At 42.5% G+C, this 26,932-nt stretch overlaps 1 protein-coding gene across 1 annotated transcript in view; it reads left to right on the top strand.

Annotated features, from left to right (window-relative positions):
• Positions 1-26,932, top strand: part of WDR86 (WD repeat domain 86) — a 102,882-nt gene that overhangs the window by 29,124 nt on the left and 46,826 nt on the right. Inside the window, exons 2-4 of the mRNA XM_077491185.1 lie at positions 8,832-9,156; positions 20,657-20,798; positions 22,755-23,175. Of these exons, the coding sequence (XP_077347311.1) occupies positions 8,928-9,156; positions 20,657-20,798; positions 22,755-23,175 (792 nt within the window). The 5' untranslated portion in view covers positions 8,832-8,927. The remainder of the gene's footprint in view (positions 1-8,831; positions 9,157-20,656; positions 20,799-22,754; positions 23,176-26,932) is intronic.

Genomic DNA, 26,932 nt, shown 5'->3' on the forward strand with positions numbered 1-26,932 from the left:
AATAACTCCATCAGTATCACCAGCAAAGCAGCTTCATTATTATCCCATTAAAGAAGAAGAGGATGTGCGCTGCATTTCGAGATTTCATAATTTGCCACGTCACGAATGTTCATTCTCTATTACAAACGCTAATTTACAAGACCGACTGCTTCTGGCTCATCCTTGCTTCCGAGAAAGGATCATGCCTGCATAATAACATGTGTTGAAATGCTCTTTTAAATCTCCATTGGACGCCTAAAGCTACATTCACACCAGTGATTCCTGATTCTTGCTGCGGCTCTAAGCAGATAGGTGCGGACGCCGACCACGTTCGCTATAATGACAGGTCACTGGCATCCTCAGGTGTTTGCGACTGTCCGCAAACTAACGAATACCTGCGATGATCGCTGGTGGGCACACTTTGTGTGCATCCAGCAGTGGTGACTGCAGGTAATCGCTGGCTGTGCAGAGCCGTAATTAGCTGCAGCCACTGGCTGTTTACTGTAATGACAGGCCACCGGCGGCCGCAGCTATTCGCAGTTCTCTGCACAGCCAGTGATTACCTGCGGTGATCGCTGTTGAATGCACCTACCCTCTAAGCCAGGGGTGTCCAAACTACGGCCCTCCAGTTGTTCAGGAACTACAATTCCCATCATGCCTAGTCATGTCTTTGAATGTCAGAGTTTTACAATGCCTCATGGGATGTGTAGTTCTGCAACAGCTGGAGGGCCGTAGTTTGGACACCCCTGCTCTAAGCCCTTGTACACATGGTCGGACATTCCGACAACCAAATCCGTCGGATTTTGTCCGAAACTGTTGCATACACACGGTCGGACAAAGTTGTCGGAAAATCCGATCATTCAGAACGTGGTGACGTTATTTCATTACGACGGGACTACGTTCACGCTAGTAGCCAATAGCTTTGGTGTAGGAATTTGATCTGAGCATGCATGGCACTTTGTCCGATTGGAATTCTCTACACATGATCAAACAAGGTCCGATCGGATCACGTTGTCGTAAAATTTTATAGCCAAGCTGGAAAACTTGGTCCGTCGGATATTCCGACGGAAACAGTCCGATGGAGCCCACACACGGTCGAATTATCCGACAACGCGGTCCGATCAAACATTTTCCGTCGGAATGTCCGACCGTGTGTACAAGGGCTTAAAGCGGTAGTAAACCCGCTGAAATGTTTTTGTTTTTTTTTCATACCTGCAAGGGAAAAGGCATAATGAGCTAGTATGTACCGCATACTAGCTCATTATGAGATACGTACCTTAGAACGAGGCCCCAACATCTCGCCCGATACACGCCAAGGGAACTGACATGTTCTCTTGGCGTGTCTTCCGGATATCGCGTATCCGGCGCTGTGAGTGGCCGGAGCAGCGATTATCGTCACTCCCGCGCATGCGCAGGAGATTTCTTTCTTTTTTTCTTTCCACCTCTTTCTTTCCCAGCCGAGAAAACCCCTGTGCACATGCACCGCTGCAATCAGCAGCTCATTGCCAGGGGAATATCTCCTAAAATATACAGGTTTAGGAGATATTTTTTTACCTTATTATAGGCTTACCTGTAAGTAAAAGTGAAAAAATAGACAACCGCTTTAAGTAATAGGGTGACAATGCAGGAGCACAATTAGAAGGCAGGGGTAGGGTGCAAAAGGAAGTGCCTAAACAAGGACTTTCATAGCAGGAACACCGTGTATTATTTTAATAGTAGCTGCAGATTTATAAATAATGTAAATTACTTTTGAATCATGAACATGTTAAAGCCTGTATGAGATTTGAGTGATTGGGTTTAGGTTCCATCCACTGTTCTTCTCAGTGCACGTTCTCCAACTCTGTTCCTGCTTTGTGGTCCATCCCCCCGGGACTGTTTTCTCTATCTTACTGCCACTCCTCTCCTCTTCCGTGACTGCCAGGGTCATGAAAGTGCCAAAAAAACAGGAATGTTTCCCAATCCGATCATAAAATGCCTGATCTGGCAAAAGTTCTAGAACGTTTGCGGTCACTTCAAGTATAACTAAAGCAAAATCTGTTTATTTTAAATTTAGATTTGGATAGAGTGGCGGGGGGGTTAGAACCACTGTCAGGTTTTTATTGCTGTTTGTGCCCCCATTAATGAGATTCGTTATCTCTAATTGTCCTGATCTCTGATGTCACCAAGAAAGAAGGGGAGTGTAAAAGAGCTGTACCTAACATAAAACATGTCACATTCAGAATAGAACTTGTTCCTGTTGGTTATTTCAATAAAGGAAGATTCTTTTTTTGCATCGCGGTGTGCTGCATTCCTGTTGCTGGTGTAGATGACTTCAGGGGGAACCAAGCCAGTATCTGAGATGCGATTGTGGAGTGTGGAGCCTGATCTTACCTGAAGTGGCGTGTGAAATATTTGATATGTATTTTTTCATATATTCATACGCTAAACTACCAAAAGTATTGGGACACCTCCCTTTACACGCACATGAACTTTAATGGCAACCCAGTCTTAGTCCGTAGGGTTCAATGATGAGTTGGCCCACCCTTTGCAGCTATAACAGCTTCAACTCTTCTGGGAAGGCTGTCCACAAGGTTTAGGAGTGTGTCTATGGGAGTGGTTGACCATTCTTCCAGAAGCACATTTGTGAAGTCAGGCACTGATGTGTCCGAGAAGGCCTGGCTTGCAGTCTCCGCTCTAATTCATCACCAAAGGTGTTCTATTGTTTTGAGGTCAGGACTCTGTGCAGGCCAGTCAAGTTCCTCCACCCCAAACTCGCTCATCCATGTCTTTATGGACCCTGATTTCTGCACTGGTCCAAATCATTAGGTGGAGGGGGATTATGGTGTGGGGTTGTTTTTCAGGGGTTGGGCTTGGCCTCCTAGTTCCAGTGAAGGAAACTCTTAAGGCATCGGCATACCAAGACATTTTGGACAAATTCATGCTCCCAACATTGTGGGAACAGTTTGGAGATGGCTTCCTGTTCCAACATGACTATGCACCAGTGCACAAAGCAAGGTCCATAAAGATATATGGATAAATGAGTTTGGGGTGGAGGAACTTGACTGACCTGGGTCCTCACTCGACCCAGTGCTATGCCCATTCAAATCCTGGGAGCAGGAGGCAGGGCCCAGCTGCTCTGTGTATGTCTATGGACACGCACAACTCAGCTCAGGAGCAAGCCTGCACTTCTGCCCTCATAGCAAGTAGCTTGCTATGGTGGCAGAAACAGAAGAGGAGAAGCAAAGAGTGCCAGTGGGGGAACCCAGAAGAGGAGGTTTGGGGCTGCTCTGTATGATACCAGTGCATAGAACAGGTAAGTAAACATGTTTTGTATTTTAAGAAAAAAAAACCTTTATAACCACCTGTATATTTAGTGAGATTTGTTTTTGGTCACTAATGTTTCACAAAGCTAGTTAGGTGTGTTACAATTTCACTTGTATTTGATGAATCACACCTGTGTTTTTGGAATGAGGTAACTAAGTATGGTATTGACAAATGAGGCCAGCCATAGACGGTTCAAATGTCGGCTGCTTCAGCAGGAAGCGGCAAAGATTTAAGCTGTGTATGGGCAGGATGAATGTACCAAGTTGAACGATCAACTTGGGTAAAACCAGCCTGCTGAATTTAGCGGCTGCTATGGCCACTAGCAATAATCACTGTCTTCTCCCAGCCAGGATAGCTTGCCCCAACCTCCTTCCAACCTGTGGTTGCGGGAAAGAAATTGGCACTGTCTATGGCACTGCCTTAGTGTGGCTTGTCTACAGAACAGATTCTATGGGACATCAGTGGTCATAGTAAATGTGTACAGCAGGGATCCTCAAACTATGGCCCTCCAGCTGTTGCGAAACTACACATCCCATGAGGCATTGTAAAACTCTGACATTCACAGACATGACTAGGCATGATGGGAATTGTAGTTCCTGAACAACTGGAGGGCCATAGTTTGAAGACCCATGGTCTACAGTGAAAATAATTAAGGTTAGGGACCCGGCTATAGTGTCTGAAAGGGGTGAGTGAATGTCAAATCAGACAGAATTACATACAGCGATCAGCATAAATTAGTACCTTTAAAAAAATAAGATTTTAATTAATATCTCAATGAACACAAGAACAATTTCCAAAATTTAGTTTTATAGAACATTTGTTTAGCTCCATTACATGAAAATAAGTTTAATAATATAACTTGGATTACAAAATCTGCAGTTTTACTCAAATTAGTCAATGCAAAAATGAATACACCCCACAGCAAAAACTACTACATCTAGGATTTTGTATGACCTCCGTGATTTGTAAGGATAGCACCAAGTCTTCTAGGCATGGAATGAATAAGTTGGCGACATATTGCAACATATTTTTCCATTCTTCAAGAAAGACCTCTTTTAGAGCCTGGGTGCTGGATGGAGAGTGATGCTCGTCTCTTCAGAATTCCCCATAGGTGTTCGATTTGGGTTTAGATCAGGAGACCTACTTGGCCACTGAATCACTTTCACCCTGTTCTTCAGAAATGCAATAGTGGCCTTAGATGTGTGTTTTGGATCATTGTCATGTTGGAAAAGTGCACAACGACCAAAAAGGCATTGAGTGATGTGCATCTTCTGTACATCTGTGAATTCATGATACCATCAAAGAAATGCAGCTCCCCGACACCAGCAGCACTCATGCAGCTCCACAGAAGGTCACTGCCCCACCATGTTTCACTGTAGGCACCATGCATTTTTCTTTGTTCTACTCACGTTTGAGATGCCATACAGTTTTGAAGCCATCAATTCCAAAAACCTTTATCTTGGTCTCATCCCTCCAGAGTACAGAGTCCCAGTAGTCTTCTTTTTCAGCATTGGTCCTGGCAAATTCTAGGTGGGCTTTTTGTGCATGGGCTTTAGGAGAGGCTTCCTTCATGGACAACACCCATGCATGCCATTCCTCGGCAGTGTAAGCCGTATTGTGTCACGGGAAACAATCACCGCAGTCTGGCTTTCTACTTCTTTAGCTAACTGCAGTGAGCTTGCATGGCGATTTTCTTTAACCTTTCTCATCAGAAGACGCTCCTGTCGAGCTGTAAACTTCTGTGGATGGCCTGGACATCTCGGTCAAATGTTTGCAGATGCATCTTTGTTGTTTTTTTTGTTTTGTTTTTTATCACTTTTGCTACAGTATTTGCTAGGGGTCTCAAACTGGTGGTCCTCCAGCTGTGAAAAACTACAAGTCCCATCATGCCTCAGCCTGTAGGAGTCATGCTTGTATCTGTCAGCCCTGCAATGCCTCATGGGACTTGTAGTTTAGCAACAGCTGGAGGGCCACCAGTTTGAGACCTCTGTGCAGCTACAGTAAAGTATTTGCTAGACTTTTGGGAAGGGGTTTTCTTTGTTAAGTAACGCCCTTTTATAATCAACTGTCTGCTGCACACCTGTTTAAAGAATAATTAGACTCACCTGTAGCTGAATTCTTGTTAATTAGGATTTTGTTGTCTAAAATTTAGCTTTGCTCCTAATGCCACGTACACATGATCGGATTTTCCAACAACAAATGTTCGATGGGAGCTTGTTGTCAGAAATTCTGACCGTGTGTAGGCTCCATCGGACATTTTTTGTCGGAATTTCCGACAACAAAAATTTGAGAGCTGGTTCTCAAATTTTCCGACAACAAAATCATTTGTCAGAAATTCCAATCGTGTGTACACAATTCCGACGTACAAAATTCCACGCATACTCGGAATCAAGCAGAAAACCACACTGGCTATTGAACTTTTTTTTTTTTCTTGGCTCGTTGTACGTGTCGTACGTCACCACATTCTTGACGATCTGAATTTCCGACATTTGTGCGAATGTGTGTGTATGCAAGACAAGTTTGAGCCAACATCCATCGGAAATAAATCCCAGGATTTGGTTGTCGGAATGTCCGATCGTGTGTACGGGGCATAAGACTTTCATTGGGGTGTATTCATTTTTTGCAACATGGTCTTGAAAGAATTTGTTAGGAAAAATACTTTTTTGTGTGTGCAAATTAACAAAATCTCAGTTGCAATCAATGGCCCGCATTTTTGGGAGTATTTGGTAGTATAGTGTCCCATAGAAAATGTTGATTCTGAAAGTAAAGTAAAGGTTTTCTGAAAAATCTGTTGGGGTGTACACATTTATGCTGAACACTGTATCTTTCACCAGGTTAAATGGTCCTATATATGTATTTTAAAGGTGTATTTAGCTGCCGTCTTAAAGTTTTGTTTTGAACAACCATTTAACATGGCATATAATATGTATCATAAATGAAGAGTATGTTGACCATAAGGAAACATTCACTTTTATCCCATAGAGTAATTGCTTCAGATAATTCAAAGTGACAAATAAAATAAAAAACAAAAACAAATAGGCTGGCCAAGGGATTTGACAATAAAAATGAAACATAAAACATCCTCAACAAACTCTTTATTTTATCAGTTAGCAGAAGTTGAATTTTCTTGACTGTCAGTATTAGCAAACACGTGGTTTCCTGCCAAAAATAATACAACTTATTACTTTTTCCTGAGTGGAAACAAATATATAATAAAAATGTTATTATGTTGACTTTTGAACTCTTTGCATGCATAACCTCTTGGATGTTCTTTTAGAAAACATTCCCGTTATAATTATACATCTATATAATGGAGACAGTGACCTGAAATAACTTGGTAGGCTAATCAGCAAACTAGTACAAAGCTAATAAGAACTATTAGAGCGATTTTATTTTATTTTAGTAAAGTACTTGTGTCTGTTATGCCATACAATTCAATATGCACTGCAATTGTCACTAGATAAAACACCAGATAATGAATTATACTGGACATCCATGATGAGTCACACTACTACCTTCTTTCTTCTTATAATTCATGCCTCTCTTTTAGCCTCAGCTGATCAGTTTTAAATCACACACAGTAGTGCTGTGGCATGATCTCATGACCTAAAATAAAGAATCCCATATCTGGAGTATAAAGGGGTCAGAGCGCTGGGGGGATATCTCGGGTGTAGAGGGGTCAGAGTGCTGGGGGGATTTCTGGGTTATAGAGGGGTCCGAGTGCTGGGGGGATTTCTGGGGTATAGGGGGGTTCGAGTGCTGGGGGATATCTGGGGTGTAGAGGGGTCAGAGTGCTGGGGGGATTTCTGGGGTATAGAGGGGTCCGAGTGCTGGGGGGATTTCTGGGGTGTAGAGGGGTCAGAGTGCTGGGAGGATATCTGGGTTGTAGAGGGGTCAGAGTGCTGGGGGGATTTTTGGGGTGTAGAGGGGTCAGAGTGCTGGGGGATATCTGGGGTTTAGAGGGGTCAGAGTGCTGGAGAGGGTTGTCTGGGATGTAGAGGGTTCAGAGTGCTGAGGGGATATCTAGGGTGTAGAGGGATCAGAGTGCTAGGGGATATCTGGGGTATAGAGGGGTCAGAGTGCTAGGGGATATCTGGGGTGTAGAGGGCTCAGAGTGCTGGGTGGATATTTGGGGTGTAGAGGGGTCAAAGTACCTCCTTATCCAGCCATATGCTCAAGCTCTGTGCTCCCTCCCACAGTCTGTGATCGGCGCAGCCATTGGAAGCCCCCTCCTTCTTCACCTCCCGTTCTCTACACTACTCTCAGCACCTCCCTCTGAGTTCATAGGAGCCAGAACTACAGAAGAGGTATTGGGTATCAATGCGCACTGACAGTATTGACTATCAGCATGCATTGAGTACAACACTGGAAGCAACATTGGGCAGTATACTGTACATCTATCACAATGTTGATTTGTGGCAGAACCCCTCTATGGCCCACTGGTTGGTAACTGCTGATATACTGTATATAAGGCTTTCAAAATAGTACCAGTCAAATAACAAACACACACTTAAAGGCTAAGTTCATCCTTTCATGAAAAATAAAAAAGTGAACGAATCTTAATATCTTGGCCACCCCATCTGGACCTCACTGCACATAGTTGCCATGAAGCCCAGCATTGCTGATGTAGCAAGCCGTACTCTGTTATACACAGCCTCAGAGTGAGCATCCATCATAATGCCCAACCATGTGCCCGTGCTGACCAATGAGAAGCACCTGCCATTGCAAGTATTATGATGGATACTCACTGGAGCCGAGTATAACAGAGTACAGACTGCTACACGGGCAGCACGGGCATCATAGTCACTACATGCAGAGATGTCTGAAGGGATGGTCAGGATTTTTGGAGTTAGTTCATGTTTTCATTTTTTTGTGAAAAAGAATGCATAATCGTTTTTAATGCTTAGCATTGGTACCAGTCTTCTAATAGTACATTTCACTTTAATAATTACATGGCACAAGGGGAGAAGCCTGTACAAAATGCCATTGTTATTTACAGTAGGTGCCCCTAGGGCAGCAATAAGGTCCATATGCAGCCCAACTAAATGTGTTTGTTTCCAACATACTAGGAACTTTCTGTTCCCACACTACAGAATGTCAATCAAATTGTATACCATAGCTTTATCATTAACAGATTCCACTAACTGAATATGTTTTGTTACTTTTGAAATGTCTGAAGCTTAGGTGCATAAATGCATGTAACGGGCTGGTGCTGGTCTCATAGAAACAATGGAAGAACACCAGAATGTTATTACAGAAAACTTTGATGGTGTGCAGAATTCAGTATTCAACAGTCAGAAATAATTTAACTGATTTAGCAACAGTAAACTATAACATTGGTTGGTATGAGATACTAAATTGTGCACATCCATAACTGCCCTTTGCACTGCATTTCAAATCCTGCAGGGATTTCTCATATATACACTAATCAAAGATCAGGGGCTACTGAGTGTAACAAAAACTCACTTGTGTCTTTCTTTAGTGCACCAATACGGTTATTTCTTGTATCCTGTATGATGGTACATTTTTTCTTTATTTCCTAAAAACAGGGTTTAGTGGCTACAGACCATTTGTCACAATGTAGAAGATTCAAGAGTCAGCTGGAAAGCGCTGTCTTCTCTTTTCACATTGGAGTGGTGAACCCAATGAGTCCTCCTCCCTCTGCCACTGCCCATGCTGGGCTCCAGAGAATGGGGAGCAGTAGCTCCACTTTTACTACAACCAACTCGCTGATTAAAATCTGTAGAGATCACAAGGGAGGAATTAACTGGATGAGTTTGAGCCCCGATGGGTGTCATCTGCTGACTGCCAGTGAGGATTGCACAGCCCGTCTATGGAGAACATCTGACAATCAATGCTGCAGGTTGCTGCAAGGTGAGTCTGCACCACTACTTCACCTATTTGAAAACAAGTGTCCATTAGCATGATTACTCATGGTAGTAGATTGCATAGACTCTATCATGTCCTTAGAGACTTGTCAGTTAAACAATGGAAGGTTGTTGGCCATTGGGAGTCAAAACAACCTGCACATATACTGTATACATTACATGCATACTCATAGCCTATGAATGCACATAGACACTAAGCCATGGCATTACACCAGCTAAGTGGTTGTATATAGCTATAAAATGCATTCTGCTTATAATTAGCGCTAGGAGCAAATGGAGCAATTGGAATACACAAGGTGTCCTGGCAGCCAACAGCATTGCCTTGATTATACAATATGGTTTTACACTATGAATTGGGTGTTCACTATCCAATGACTTTTCTTAGTTTAGTAAACATTATAAAAATTCACTTTGCAAAGAATACCCAATCATGTGCAAGGAAATTTAATTAAAAAAACGTATTTTAGCTTGCGCACGATTGGATGATGGCAACCAGCAGAGCTTCCTCTTATTTGCTAAGCTAAGGGAAAATTTGCTTGCAAAATGAAAATTTCCTTGCAAAGTGAACAGCTTATTTGTTTTTAGTAAACAAACCCATATAGACTGACCTTGTCCTAGACCAGTGCTCAAGAGTCAGTAATTTAAGTTATGTTTGAGTTAAATCAAAGAAAAGAGGGTGGAAAGGCGTTAATGGTCCTCTTTAGTCTGTCACATGGGTTGCATGAGAATGACTAACAGGACCCAGCATTAATGGTAAGGTAGATGTCTCCATAGTGGCTGTTCTTAGATTTCCCTCTACATCCCTTTGATGCTTGGAATTATCTTGCTTAGAAATGTAATTTTTATTAGTTTTCAAGGTTATCATGACCATTTTATTTTGTTTTGTTTTTCTAGTTTCAATTTGCCATCTGGCTTCCCTCATAGCCTCAGCTGCACAGAATCCACAATATATCCTTGAATAAATGGTCCCAAATACTTAGGCTAAATGTAGAGGACAATTTTCCTAAGAACAACCATTGTGGACATCTACCTGTCCCTTTAGTGCTGGTTTCTGTTGCTTCTACTCATGCAATCCATGGGACTAAAGAGCCAATGCCTCCCGCTGCTGCCTCCATGTCCAGTGAGGAGGAACAGCACTGAATTGAGATCAGGCTCAGTTAAGTATAAGTGGCGGCCTGGTCTCAGAAGGTTTTTTTTTATCTTAATGCAGGGAATGAATTAGGGTAAAAAAACTTCTACCTTTAGAATCACTTTAACAACTTTCAACCCTCTTTTCATTGACTCAGCTCTAACTTAAAGTAGAACTAAATGCAAAATGTTTTTTCATTTTGAATGGAGTGGAGAGGGATTAGAACACCTGTCATTTTTTTTTTTTTTTACAGTTTGTGCCCCTATTAAGGAGATTCACCCTCTCTATTTGTCCTGTTTACTATTATCATTGAAAGTGAAAGTAAAATAAATTAGCCACTATTACCCTTTTCTGGGTTGTCCCCAGAAAAGTAATAGTGGGGAACTCTTCTAATGGGTACACTAGTTCTGGTGACCTGGGGGTCCCCAAGAAATTCTCTCAATTTACAGGGATTTCCTCTCACTTCCTGTTTGGCTATGAGACAGGAAATGAAGGGAAATCTCCACATTAGGACACAATTAGTGGGAAAAAAAATGTATAGGGGTTATAACTCTTCCTTGCTCTACTCAAAATGAAAAAAAGAGTTTTGCCTATAGTTCTACTTTAACTGTAACTTCTGAATTGCTTATTACTGCCTACTGAGTGCTGATTGGGATGAGGTCAGCCCATTTGTAGCAACCCTCACTCTGGGTTTGGCCAGTCTATGGCATCTCAAAATTACCAATTTTTCCAAATGGGTTCCAGGCCCTGGTGAAAAGAGGGTGTGAGGCAGGGGGTTCTTGAGAAAGGGAGTTGTCACACCCCTTAAATGTTGTGTTTTTCCTCCTCCCTCTTTTTACCTCTGTCTGGCTCAGCCATCCTTGTTATTATTCTATTTTGGGTACTAAATTCCAGTATGTATTTCTGTACATTAGCTGCTATATGACTTTAGTGATGCTCACTATACACTATATACATGCATGTATTTTTGTTGGTATTAACAGAGGAGTGAAAACCTACAGTATGCTGTATTATGCATGATATGATATGACATACATGGATATTTGTACCTATTGTATATACAGTATATGCCTAATACAGCTTTATTGCAAAAGCATCTTTGTTATGTTGTCCATTGTCCATGACCCTACTGATAACCTTCCAGACTCACAGTGACTTCTGTTACCCAATTGAATTGTTTCAGTTTGATACGTACCTAAACATGTTGATAAATGCACTTTTAATGCATTTGCATACTTATTGCTTGGAATTTAATGTTCCAGACTATCAGAGATACTTAAACGAGTTGCATATCATGCAAATTCATTGGTTAATTTAACGCCTGTGTTTTTGCTGATAATTCTAGAGCTCACGGATGAAGAGTGGAGGTAAAACATTGCCACAATAAAACAATAGATAAATGCAATATGCAGTCAACTGGACTTGTGATCCAAGAACACGTTGGTGGTCTAATCCTGATTTGCCGATATAATCACGCAGAGTGTAATAAAAGGACACCGCAATTTTCTTAGAAAGCTGTGCTGTATATTAAACCTGGCTGGGAGACAGGCAGACTTCTCTCCAGAGATTAATTTCCCAAGTTTTTTCCAGTTGACAATTCCAGAAGCAAATGTTACTTTAATCAGGTTTCATTTTATAATTAAAAGCTTGTTCTGTTATTGCGCCAGAACACTATCTTGGCAAGAGCCTCTCACTTTCAGCTGACATCAAGACCTGGGTTTTATATACAAGCTTATACTGCATAGTAATTGAATTGACATTTGAATTGAATGAGGACATGGAAGGAACAGAGACTTCAAACTACGTGGCAAGGTTGGCAAATACAAAGCTGTAATTTGGCAGTTTAGTAAGGGGAGCAGTTTTTTTTTTTTAAATAAATCTGTTAAATGATCTGCCATGTTTTTGAATAAGAGCAGCATCTGATGCAGTAATTACTACAAAATAAGCAGAAGTCATATTTTATGATAAATCCATTTTTAGTGGCTGTTCCAAAGCACAATTCTGGCACACAACAAATTTGTAGTAAAGAGAGAAACTGATATTGTATAAATGTGAGTTCTGGTGGGTTTAGGACTTTTATTAGTTTGAACCATTTTGTGGTCACAAGCTTTATGCCCCATACACACGGTCGGACATTCCGACCACAAAATCCGTCTGATTTTTTCAGACGGATTTTGACCGAAACTTGTCTTGCATACACACGGTCGCGTTTTGGCATTACTTGATTCCATTGGGCAGAAAATGTATTTAATCTGCCCCTTGGAATAAATGAACACTCAGGCCTTAAACACTTATAGCTTTTAGGCTTGTTTAGAAGTGTTTACACGTATTTAGGTGCATTCAACATTTTTCCTGCCCAGTAGCTCCTCTCCTGAACACGCCAGTGAGAGTTTATTTTTTTTCAGCCTCTAAACACTCCTCTTTTAATACGCCTGTAAACGCCTTATGCCCCATACACACAGTTGGACATTCCGACCACAAAATCTATCAGATTTTTTCTGACGGATTTTGGCCGCAACTTGTCTTGCATACACATGGTCACACAAAGTTGTCGGAAAATCCGATCGTTTGGAACGAGGTGACGTACAAAACGTACGACGGGACTACGTAGAGGTCAGTAGCCAATAGCTTTTGTCTCCAAATGTTTTCTGAGCATGCGTGGCACTTTGTGCATCAGAATTCTCTACACACGATCGGAAAAAGTCAGATCAGATTTTGTTGTCGGAAAATTTTAGATCCAGCTCTCAAACTTTTTCCGTTGGAAAATCCGACAGAAAAAGTCCGATAGAGCCCACACACGAATGGATTTTCCGACAACATAATCTGATCTGAGTTTTTCCGTCTGAATTTCCGACAGTGTGTATGGGGCATTAGATAGTTGCTGGTTTTACCTATCACTCTCTTTTGCATAATTGGATACTAAAGTTGGAAATAGATAGTTGTGTATCTCCAAAAAAAATATGGAAGGGGAGGTATCTTTCTGTCCTTAGTTGAATTGGCTGAACACACGGTAGTGACAGTATGTGCAGTTTTCTAACCCTTTCCTAAGCTCCACAGCAGACAAGCTATAAAACTCCTTGTAAGCTAATAAGTATCTTGACCACCTAAATAGGCAAAGACTTCCTACTTATCACAAGTGATGCCCCACATAGGAGAATTGCTTGTAATTGTTTTTCTGGGAACTCACAATCAGATTTTCCGACAACAAAATTGGGATTTTTTTCGAAGGATGTTGGCTCAAACTTGTCTTGCATACATACGGTCACACAAATGTCGGAAATTCCAAATGTCAAGAACGTGGTGACATACAACACGTACGACAAGCCGAGAAAAATGAAGTTCGATAGCCAGTGCGGCTCTTCTGCTTGATTCTGAGCATGCATGGACTTTAGTTCATCGGAATTATGTACACACGCTTGGAATTTCCGACAAGTTTTGTTGTCGGAAAATTTGAGAACTTGCTCTCAAACATTTGTTGGGGGAAATTCTGTCAATAAATGTTCTATGGAGCATACACGCGGTCGCACTTTCCGACAACAAGCTCACCTCCAACATTTTGTTGTCGGAAAATCCTATCGTGTATACAGGGCATTATTCAGTAAGAGGCAGGTAATGTCCAACATGCAGTAGCCAGTTCCAAAACCATTCTCTACCTGTGAAGTCAGGCACGAAGTAGGTTTAAATGTTGGTGCTGCAGCTCAGCGTGCTGATCCCCAACAATACACCTGACATATCTCCTTGCTAAAACATATATTTTTTTAGCACAACCGGTAAAATTACAGCAAGAGAAGCTGACATGTTTCGGCAAACAGCCTTAATCATAGCAAGTGCTATGCCAATAGCAAGCACCTGGAAATTATTAAGTTATCGCTTTACAGTAAACTGAAATCTGAGAGCATAATTGGATTATAAAATATTGTCGTGTTTGTTACTAGCATGCACAGCCTAATAAAAGCATGGCATGTGATGAATTTGTGCAAACATTTTGATGAGTTGGCCATGTTAAAGCGCTACCAATCTCTGGTTTAAAAAATAAAATTCTATTCAAGTATTTATTCGTAACTGAAAAAAGTACCTTCTATTGCTCTCAGCCTCCTTCAAAGCTCCAAATAAAAATTTTTGTTGCTGTGATCCAACTTCCTGTTAGAGGGTGGCTACGTTCCTTCTCCATGGGCCCGCAGTATGTAGGATCTCTTGCTCACTCACATGATGGAAGATGGACTGTTTTGTAACACGCAAATGACTGAAAATAACGTGCGCTGCTTATTTCAAACAGAAGTGAGGGGCGAAAAAGAGAGGGTTATGAGCTCACTGAGGGACTTTACAAGATGGCTGAAAAACAGTAAAAATGTATTTCATGAAAAATAGATTGCAAGGGTGTTAGGTAGTAGATGTGTATGGATTATATTTGGGAATAAGGACAATGGGGGTTATTTACTAAAGGCAAATCCACTTTGCACTACAAGTGCAAACTACAAGTACAAAGTGCACTTGGAAGTGCAGTGACTGTAGATTCGAGGGGGACATGCAAGGAAAATAAAAAAACAGCATTTTAGCTTGCACATGATTGGATAATAAAATCAGCAGAGCTTCCCCTCATTTGAGATCTACCCCTCAGATTTACAGCAACTGCACTTCCATGTGCACTTTGCACTTGTAGTGTGCACTTGTAGCGCAAAGTGGATTTGCCTTTCGTAAATAACCCCCTTAAAGTCTTTATCTTTTTTTGTTTTGGATGGAGCGAGGAGGGTAAAGTCCCTTTGTCAGGTTCTAATTGATACCTGCGGTCTTTTAGGACCTAGCAATGTTCCTGTTACAAAGTGACCACACTATATAGCCTCATGCACACTGGCCGTTTTTGTTCTTCCCCTGGACACATTTGGTCCTGGCAGCAAAAAAGCAGCTTAAAAATAAGCCTCAAGCCGTGTTTGGCACATGAGTGCAAGCGTTTTGGCATTACTTGATTCCATTGGGTAGAAAATGTATTTATTCTGCCCCTTGGAATAAATGAACACTCAGGCCTTAAACACTTCTAGCTTTTAGGCTTGTTTAGAAGTGTTTACACGTATTTAGGTGCATTCAACATTTTTCCTGCCCAGTAGCTCCTCTCCTGAACACGCCAGTGAGAGTTTATTTTTTTTCAGCCTCTAAACACTCCTCTTCTAATACGCCTGTAAACGCCTTATGCCCCATACACACAGTTGGACATTCCGACCACAAAATCTATTAGATTTTTTCTGACGGATTTTGGCCGCAACTTGTCTTGCATACACATGGTCACACAAATTTGTCGGAAAATCCAATCGTTCGGAATGAGGTGACGTACAAAACGTACGACTGGACTACGTAGAGGCCAGTAGCCAATAGATTTCGTCTCCAATTTTTTTCTGAGCATGTGTGGCACTTTGTGCGTCGGGAATTCTCTACACGCGATTGGAAAAAGTCCAATCCGATTTTTTTGTCGGAAAATTTTAGACCCAGCTCTCAAACTTTTTCCGTCGGAAATTCCGACAGAAAAAGTCTGATAGAGCCCACACACGATCGGATTTTCCGACAACATAATCCGATCAGAACTAAAAAGCACGTAACCTGTTTGGACCCCAATGCAACATAAGCATGCCTCCATCCCTATATTGATAAAAGAAAAATGAAAGTGGATTGTGGGACTTTAAATGAGGCATGGATATGTGTTTGAAATGGTCTAGGATACCTAAAATATTATTCATTGTCACTGTCCCTGCGGGGAAAATCTGTATACCCATAAAGAATTGCTAATCAATCCAATAAATTAAATACAGATACTGAATAGTAGGTATATATAATGTATCACAATATATAATACATGGGTCATGCAACAAGAAGCATAATTAATTGTAGTAATAATCATATTGACATATTTAATGAATAGACATAATTGGTACAAGCAATCACAATTAAAAAATTGAATGGACATACAGAGCAGGTGAACATGGTTATCCTAATAAATATAACTATAAATGAATAAAAGAAATTCATGATTGTAGCAAACTTGACTTGGCATCCCTGAGTATGGACTCTACGCGTTTCATGGCGATTTCAGCCAATCATCAGGAGTGGGATGCATCAAAAATCGCTAAATAAAGAGATGAAATAAATGAGTAAATTGGTTGGTCACAGTCTCTAATGAAAAATCATTGCTTTCAAAAAGAGAGCAGGTGTTGAATGTGAATGCATTACCTTTGGCCACGTTCAGATAAATAACCCAACAGACCCAAAAAGGGAATAGGATGGTGGCACTGAATGAACCGTCTTCCCCGGGGTTGAGGCGGGGACACATCCCCTTCACCCGATCAGACTTTTTCCATCGGAATTTACGACCGTGTGTATGGGGCATAAGTATGCATGGCCACATAGGCTAACATAGAGGTGCAGAGATTAAAAGTATCCAGAATACGCTGCACTTCTTCCACCCTTAGGTTGTAGGTTATGAGTAAGTGCTAACTGTAGCATGAAACGCGTTAACTTTGAGGTGTACTCCTGACTGTGGTGATTTTAAAGGAAATTCAATAAAGGTTAAAGAAGTGCGGATCATTTTCTTCTCTGTGGCTTGCAGATGAGCTGTGCTAGCACCTTCACCCTGGGTGGTTAGTAGGTGGACTGCTTATTACTCCCCTGGAGCAGTTTTGCTTGTATAACATAGAGGTGCGTTTACAGGCTGAAAAAACCCCCACATCAAATGCCTATAAAATTATGTTTTTTAAGCACATTGTGCATGAGGCCTGAGATTATAGAACGCACTTACCTTCTGCTGAATTTATAAGTATTTTCTCTTATAATATGAACCATACAGCAACACATAATGGAATTGGCTTAACAAAATTTATATTAATAACATGTAATAGTTTACATTGGCAGGGATGTAATGTCTTTTTGTGTAGTAAACTCATAGTCCTCAGGACTCTTGTAGCCCCGAAATGCACAGCGCCAGTGGCAGCGGAAGACTAGGGGTGTGCCAGAGGGGAAATAGTCACTGTGAGTTCATCTGTTACCTCTGTTGCGTTACAGTCTACGCTCTGCCTGCACTACCATTGGATGGCTTAAGGTCCACAATATTACATTCTGTATATTAAGAGAAAATAATGTACACAACTACTATGCCAATATTTCAGGGTTTCTGACATTGTTTATATAATCACAAAGAATAGGAACTCAATGTAATATTTCAATTGATTATGGTGACAACTGACCCAACAACAAGTATGCAGATCAGGAAAGGCAGAACAGTCAGAAGCCCTTATCTCTATACTTGTTTCAGGTCACTGACTCAGTATCGAAGACAGACAGCCAAGCAACTAGCATTCTCTGAAGGGTAGATCAGTAATTGCATAATTAAAAAGCCAAATCTTTTCTTTTTCATTTTGTATAGAGTAGACAATAGTTAAAACCCCATGTCAGGGTTTTATTTGCCATGTGAATCCTAATGGGGGGGGGGGGGGATTTTCCTTACTTCCTGTCCTATAGACACAACAGGAAATCTCTTCAAAGTGAGGGGAACCCACTGTTAAACAGCTGTCATCGCAATTGAAACATCATTGAAAGATTTTCTCCTTTATTCCTGTTCTGGTGACATCAATAAAGTTGAAATTCTTCTTGACCTTTAGTCCTGCTAACAGTGATCATTAAGACTAATAGAAGTCCATCAAGTCCAACCTATGTGTGTGATTATATGTCAGTATTACATTGTATATCCCTGTATGTTGTGGTCTGACTTCAGGTGCTTATCTAATAGTTTCTTGAAACTATTGATGCTCCCCGCCGAGACCACCGCCTGTGGAAGGCAATTCCACATCCTTGTTGCTCTTACAGTAAAGAACCCTCCACGTAGTTTAAGGTTAAACATCTTTTTTCAAATTTTATTGAGTGGCCACGAGTATTGTTAAACTCCCTTCTGCGAAAAAGTTTTATACCTATTGTGGGGTCACCAGTATTGTATTTGAACAGTATGGTATTTGAATATTGAAATCATATCCCCTCTCAAACGCCTCTTCTCCAGAGAGAATAAGTTCAGTGCTCACAACCTTTTCTCATAACTAATATCCTCCAGACCCTTTATTAGCTTTGTTGCCCTTCTTTGTACTTGCTCCATTTCCAGTACATCCTTCCTGAGGACCGGTGCCCAGAACTGGACAGTATACTCCAGGTGCGATCGGACCAGAGTCTTGTAGAGTGGGAGAATTATCGTTTTATCTCTGGAGTTGATCCCCTTTTTAATGCATGCCAATATTCTGTCTGCTTTGTTAGCAGCAGCTTGCCATTGCATGCCATTGCCGAGCCTATTGTCTACTAGGACCCCCAGGTCCTTTTCCATCTTAGAATCCCCCAGAGGTTCTCCCCCCAGTGTATAGATTGCATTCATATTTTTGCCACCCAAATGCATTATTTTACATTTTTCTACATTGAACCTCATTTGCCATGTAGTTGCTCACCCCATTAATTTGTTCAGATCTTTTTGCAAGGGTTCCACATTCTGCAGAGAAGTTATTGCCCTGCTTGGCTTAATATCATCTGCAAATACAGAGATTGAACTGTTTACCCCATCCTCCAGGTCATTTATGAACAAATTAAACAGGATTGGTCCCAGCACAGAACCCTGGAGGACCCCACTACCCACCCCTGACCATTTTGTCCTTGTAACCAGTTTTCAATCCATGAACTCACCCTATGGTTCATACCAACGGACCTTATTTTGTACAGTAAGCACTTATGGGGAACTGTGTCAAATGCTTTTGCAAACTCCAGATACACCACACGTCCACGGGCCATCCTTTATCTAGATGGCAACTCCCCTCCTCATAGAAGGTTAGTAGATTAGTTTGGCAAAAATTCTTCATGAATCCATGCTGATTACTGCTAATGATACCGTTCTCATTACTGAAATCTTGTATATAGTCCCTTATCATCCCCTCCAAGAGTTTACATACTCTTGATGTTAGGCTAACTGGTCTGTAATTCACAGGGATGTATTTTGGGACCTTTTTAAATATTGGTGCTACATTGGCGTTTCTCCAGTCAGTAGACTGTCAGTAAAAATTAGGATAGCATAGTTGAAAATATATTAAAGATGAATTTAAGGTATGGATGTTTTATACATAGTTATAGTTACATTGGTTCAATCAATGTAACTATGTATATACCATACCTAACCGATGCCCTTGGAAGCTGGGAATCACTGTAGCAAACATTGCTACTCAAGCTTGGCATGGGCTCCATTCGAGGGAATGCTTTGCATTTTCCGAATGCATGCAAATCATTCTCTGGCTGAGGAGGAGAATGTGACGTCACCACTCCGCCTCTCTATCAGATCAGTCAGTTATATCAGAATGCCCTGCTGTACTGTATACACAGAAGGTTGACTGCTTGGCGTGGATGCCGTTCAGAGAATACAAAGCATTCAGAGAATGAAGCACCTGAATAAATGCAAAATGTTCTCTAAAAGGGTGAAGAAGAAAGCTGAAGCATTGACATCAGCAGGGTTTAGTTCAGTTTTTTTCAAGCTTCCAGGGGCATCGACCAGGTATGATATATACAGAGTTACATTGGTCCAAGCTGGATATAAGAATGTAAACTCTAAGGCCGCGTACACACGTGGGGACTGTTCGCTCAACTTTGTTCGTCAAACAGTTTCAGCGGACAGTCCGCTCAAAATTAGCATGGACGGACTTGGCCACACACGACGAACGAACAGTCCGCTGAAACCGTGCGCGATGACGTGAACGGCACGTACGACGGGACTAGAAAACGACGTCCTATACACTGCAATGCAAACTTCGGCGTGTAAATCCTTTCTGAGCATGCGCGGAACTTAGTTTGACGAACAAGCCTACACACGAGGGGACTGTTCGCTGAAACAAAGTTTCAGCGGACAGTTTTTCGGAAATTCCGAAAAACTTTGTTCAGCAGACTGTTCGCTGAAACTGTCCGCTGAAAGCCCACACACGAGCGGACTGTCCGCCGAAACACTGTTCAGCGGACAAAGTTGAGCGAACAGTCCCCGTGTGTGTACGCGGCCTAACAAGCAAGACCCTTTAATTCCTTCTGCATTGAATTGTATTGTAATTGAACTGTCTGCCCTCATGTTGTAAAGCGCTGCGCAAACTGTTGGCACTATATAAATCATGTATAATAATAATAATATATCCATACATGGGATTCTTCATTAAAAAGATAAACTGATTACACATTAAAGGCATTTTTTCTTCAATTGTTTACCTACATCCACATTACAAAGGTTCCATAGTAAACATTGTATGGAGATCAGGGAGTGTATAAGGCCGTCATGACACCTCTCTTTGTTTGTCTTGCATGTATTTGGTCGTAGGACACAGCAGCTACATCACCTTTTGTCATCTGGAGAACGAGGTGGCGTTCACATGCAGTGCAGACCACTCTGTGAGAAAGTGGGAGGTAGCAACAGGACAGTGCCTGACCGTGTACACAGGACACACGTCCATTGTTAATAGGTGGGTAAGCCGTCCCTGGACCAGCTGTCATAATGTTTGCTAGATGTGATTTGCATGGGTGCAACGTGGGGAGTCTTCTTTGTTCTTTGTCAGTATAATTAACAGCAGTTGCCCCCACTGGTATTCTGAGTCATCCATCAGCAAAATTTATAAGTGGAATCATTTCCAACTGGTCTACACACATGTATAAAGTGTACATACATCATGTAACTATATATATATATATATATATATATATATATATATATATATAGATATATATATATATATATTTTGCATTACTTCAAAGGGTTAGTCCATACATGCTGTAACAGCTATTTCAGTTTTTGATAATATAGGAGAGCTAAAGCCCAGTTAAAGTCACAGAAATTAATATACATCACGATTGACATTATAAAGGCATACCCTGCTTTAAGTACACTCACTTTACGTACACTCGCGAGTACGAACATACCCGCGAGTGTATGTAAAGTACCTCGCAAGTACAGACATCCCACCCGTGCAGCCGCAGTATGGCCTGGAAGAGTTGTCGCCAGTGATGAGAAATGCCTGCCCAGAGTTGCCCGCCAGCGATGCCCACCAGCCAGCCCAGAGTTGCCCGTCAGCAATGCCCGTCAGCCCAGAGTTGCCTGCCAGCTATGCCCATGAGCCAGCCCAGAGTTACCTGCCAGCCCTGAGTTACTGCCTAAACGTAAGTGGATTACTGTACAGTACTATAAGCTTCACTCCCTGACCCCCCCCCCCCCCCACTAGAGCCCATGGCCCTCCACTATAGCCCTGATACCCCCACTACAGCCCCTGACCCCCCTCTACAGCCCCTGACATCCCCACTACAGCTCCTGACCCCCCAGAAGTAAAAAAAAGGTATTGCTTCACTTTAATTACATTTTTTTCATTTTACATACATGCTCTGGTCCAATTGTGTACTTAAAAGTGGGGTATGCCTGTATAAAGATGGATACAATTTTTGTTGTTCAATTTCCTTTAGATTTACCTTCAACTATGCAGTGCAAGGGCCTGCCTGATTGCATACAAATTGAAAGTGAAAGTGTTTAGGTTTGACCTCATATTATTGACAAGAAAATTGTATAAAAGTTACATAGTGTGTAGCCAGCTTAAAAGGGTTGTAACACCCTCGTGTTTTTTTCACCTTAATGCATCCTATGCAGATGGGTTCCAGGAAGTAAACGCTACATGAATTATCTGCCCTTACTCAAGATGGAGGGGACTAGAAATACTAGGGGGTGCTTTTTAAAGTGCTTTCTCAACAAAATAAAGCATAGAGACATGGATGGATGGGGAATTTGTGGTACTCATATACAATTTAGTTCCACTTTAAGATGGCTGAAACGCTTCAAGCAATGGGTGGCCCTGTTGACAACACCCAATTCAAAAAGAGTCAAATAAAAAAAAAAGAAGCTGGGTGGAACATTTTTGGCTGAAGAGTGACCACATCCTATCATATGCAGTCGCTGTTCGGGTATTGAAGCAGGAGCGGGTTCGCGGACTCGCGGTTGCTTAAATATACAGGTAATAGCTGGCAGGAAAGATTCCTCCATTCACACTGGTTAGTGTTGCTAGAGGAATCAAGTGATTTTCTCTCGCTCAGCTTGCAGGTTAAATGAGTGAATGAAATGAAGTTTGCATGGCTAGGCTTACCTTCACTTTCCTGTTATAGCAGTTGTACAAAGTTCAATACACAACAGAGTTTGATGACCACTTTACCCTGTATGCATTGTAGTCTAGCAGACCTGGTCAGACCCCCTCCCCTCTTTAAGTGCGTTGTACATGGGGTAGCATTGAACTCTATATAATGTGTGTTTTGATAAAAGATCAAAGATGCAACAAGCAGAATTTTATTTTAACGCACAATATTACAGTAATATGAGCAACGATATATTTGGGGTTAGGCATGCCTTACTAGAAAATAGATCACTGTTTATTCATCTCCCACAGGATTCTGGTCAGCAGGAATTTGCTCTTCAGTGGTTCTTATGACCGGACAGCGCGTCTATGGGATGTAGACTCTGGCAGATCTCTTCAGGAGTTTCAGGGTCATAGAAACTGTGTGTTGGCCTTAGCTCATTTTTCATCCAGCGATATCCTGGAAGCATCCGACATGGAAGGGAAGGAGGTGAAGGAATTTCTGGTGACTGGGAGTACAGACTGCACAGTGAAAATCTGGGAAGCCTTCAGAGGTTGCTGCCTTCAGACCTTACAAGGACACGTAGGAGCCATACTGTGTATTGTGCTGGATGTCCCCAATAAGGAACTGTTTTCAGGAAGCACAGACTATACCATCCGGAAGTGGAACATGATCACAGGAGACCAACTCAAAGTGTTCAGAGATCACCAGGGATCTGTTATCTGCCTGGAGGTAGGAGATATAATTATGAATTAATTCATTGATAACAGCTGTGTTGCCTATCCTATGATTGGCCTACAGCTATCACATGGTACCTGGGCCAATCACAGCACCCTGTACCGTGTGATTAACTGTAGCCAATCACAGATCACTAGTGATCACAGCTATCATGAATGGTTAACACATTCATGACAGTTGAAAACTTTGCTATTACAATGATCTTCATTGTATTGGCAAACAAAGCGTAAAAAAAAAACCCTGATTATCCCCCAGAGTGGTATGGTATTACTATGGTGACAGTGAATTACTCTGATAAAAGTATAGATAAAAAAAAAAAATTGTAAAAAAATAAATAAAAAAATAGTTTTTAAAAAACTATTACATTTTTTTTCACATTCTGCCACCAGTCAGTGTCTCTGATCACCACCACACCAGTCATATGATGGCGCTGTACTGCACTGTGACTGGCTGGAGTCGTGTGACATCACTCCCATGCATTCGCACGGGAGCCGTCAGTCATGGCATGACACCCTTTAGAAATGGCGCAATCTGCCGTTCCTAAAGTGCGCATGTGCCGTAGAAATTGACGCACGGATTTATTGTGAATATCTCCTAAACCAGGGAGGTTTAAGAGATATTTCCAGCACCTACAGGTAAGCCTATAATATAGCCTTAATACAGGGTGTACAACCACTTTAAAGAAGAATTCCAGGCATGGTATATCTTTACCAGTATACTTATATATACAGTATGTATACACCATACTTGGCTGATGCCCTTCGAAGCTGAAAATCACAGAAGTAGACCCTGTTACTTCAGTTATCTTCACTTGGATCCGGGTCCCGAGCCAAGAGGCTGCACTGCTGCTTACTGAACACAGAAGGTCAGCTACGTGTGCCATTCAAAGATTGCTTTACTCTTTGTGAATGAGTGCAAAGTGTTCTCTGATTGAATGAGGTGGGGTGGTGATGTCACATTCTCCACCTCATCCAATCAGAGAACACTTTGCAATTATTCAGAATGGCAAGTAGCCTACCTCTGTGTCCACAATGCATCAGGCCGGACGCTCAATACAGGACCCGGAAAGCAAGTGGAGATCACTGGGGTAGTGGTGCCTACTTTAGTTATTTCCAGCTTCCAGGGTATCAACCAGGTATGGTATATACCAGGGGTAGGCAACCTGGGGCACTCCAGCTGTTGCAGAACTACAAGTCCCATCATGCCTCTGGGAGTAATTGTATCTGCTAGCCTTGCAGTGCCTCATGGGAAAGGTAGTTCCACAACAGCTGGAGGGCCCCAGGTTGCCTACCTCTAGTATATACAGTTTACCTTGGTACTATGTATAAAATATCCATATCTGGAATTGTTCTTTACCTATCATTTCGATTGACATTTCTTCTATGATCGTCAGAAACTACTGATCAGTATTCTTGAAAATATTTTTATGGTTCTGATTGAATATATATCCTGGAGAGAAAGAACAGTTGGAATAAGACTTCCTTTTATGTGAAAGGTCAGGCACAGAATTTGGAATTTCTCAGTGTAATTGACCTTCTCCTCTTCTATTTTGCGGGCCAGTGTACTCAAGGGGAAGTTATTTTTAATCCCAAGCAGCTTAAAAAATAATATTTCTTCTATTTTATCTCCATTTAACCCATTGCACCCTGCTTATGTGTAAAATACAAGTTTTATTGTAGTTGTTTTTTTATATATAAGTATCCAAGCTGTTATTATATTGAAACTGTTGTCTGTATAAACAGTTCTGTATGTGCAAAGGGGAGTATAGCAATAATTTACTTATTTTTGGATGTGATAAAATTAGGGACTGAAGGCTTTACTGTGCTATATATACACTGATTAGAGTTGAGGGTTTTTAATTACTATTATCTCATTGGGTTTCAAGCCCTACTGTCTCGTTGGATCCCAAGGCATACTCTACAGAAGCCATAGTTTCCATATACTGCATTGATGAAAGCCAAATAGCCTGGAACAGCTGTATGCCATTTGGAATAAATGACACTGTCATTTTAGACTATACTGGCACTATACACCAGTTTATAGTCAATGGGGTGTAAAGCAATTATTCGCATGTCTCTGCCCACTGAAATGCAAAATAATCCTTTGGTTTTGGGATATGTGGTGGGATGAGTAATGTAAAATACCTTCTGTTCTTGAAGATTTTACTGAGCTATGCATTGATTCGAGTGAGAGCTTTTGGATTGCTTTAGTTCCTTATCAACATAAGCTGTATAAATTATACTGCACAGAATACTGTATCAGTGGCGGCTGGTGAAGTTTTTGGATGGGGGGGCGCCAGACCCCGCCCATCATGACCCCACCCACCATTTTGGCCCCTCCCACTTCTCATAAAACACGCCCCTTATGTAATCGGAAAATAATTTTGACGTGGGTTCCCCCTCCGAGAGCATACCAGGCCCTTAGGTCTGGTATGGATTCCAAGGGGAACCCCCTACGCCGAAAAAACGGCGTGGGGGTCCCCCCCAGATCCACACCAGACCCTTATCCGAGCACGCTACCCGGCCGGCCAGGAAAGGGGGTGGGGACGAGCGGGCGGCCATGTTGATGAGGACAAGGGCCTCTTCCCGACAACCCTGGCCGTTGGTTGTCGGGGTCTGCGGGCGGGGGGCTTATCGGAATCCGGGAGCCCCCTTTAATAAGGGGGCCCCGGATACCGGCCCCCCACCCTATGTGAATGAGTATGGGGTACAATGTACCCCTACCCATTCACCTGTGGAAAAAAAGTACAAAAAAAAAACACAACACAGGGTTAAAATATTTTATTGCACAGCTCCGGGGGTCTTCCGTCTTCGGGGGTCTTCTCGCCGGACTCCTCCGCTATCTTCTTGTAGCTCTTTTGCTAGCGGAGGAGTCCGGCTTTCTTCCTCGCCGCCGGCCTCTTCTCCCGACTTCGGGGGTCTTGTCCCCCTCTTCGGTTCTTCTGCCGGGCCACCGCGCCTTCTTATAGCTCTTTTAGAGGCGGTGGCCCGGTCTTCTGCTGCTGCCGCCGCCGCCGCCCGTTCTTCTTCTTCTTCTTCTTCTCCTTCTTCTCCAGGAGATGTTGCCTCGATGATCTCCCTGGCCGGAATGCCAGGGACGCGCTGCGCTGCTACTTATATAGGGACAATGGGGCGGTGTCACATGGGTTGATGTCACATGGGTTGGTCACATGGGTTGATGTCACAGTCGCCCTGTGTTGTGTTTTTTTTTTGTACTTTTTTTCACAGGTGAATGGGTAGGGTACATTGTACCCCATACTCATTCACATAGGGTGGGGGGCCGGTATCCGGGGCCCCCTTATTAAAGGGGGCTCCCGGATTCCGATAAGCCCCCCGCCCGCAGACCCCGACAACCAACGGCCAGGGTTGTCGGGAAGAGGCCCTTGTCCTCATCAACATGGGGACAAGGTGCTTTGGGGTGGGGGGGCCGCACGCCCCCCCTCCCCCAAGGCACCCCCCCATGTTGAGGGCACGCGGCCTGGTACGGCTCAGGAGGGGGGGGGGGGCGCCCGCTCGTCCCCACCCCCTTTCCTGGCCGGCCGGGTAGCGTGCTCGGATAAGGGTCTGGTGTGGATCTGGGGGGGACCCCCACGCCGTTTTTTCGGCGTAGGGGGTTCCCCTTGGAATCCATACCAGACCTAAGGGCCTGGTATGCTCTCGGAGGGGGAACCCACGTCAAATTTTTTTTCAGAAATTTGGCGTGGAGTTCCCCCTTCAGAGCTCATTCTCTGATTGGCCACGGCAAAAGTCGC

This window comes from Lithobates pipiens, unplaced genomic scaffold (genome assembly GCF_037356315.1).
Source record: "Lithobates pipiens isolate NorthernLeopardFrog02 unplaced genomic scaffold, aLitPip1_a1.2 Scaffold_19, whole genome shotgun sequence".
In the NCBI taxonomy this organism is placed as follows: Eukaryota; Metazoa; Chordata; class Amphibia; order Anura; family Ranidae; genus Lithobates; species Lithobates pipiens.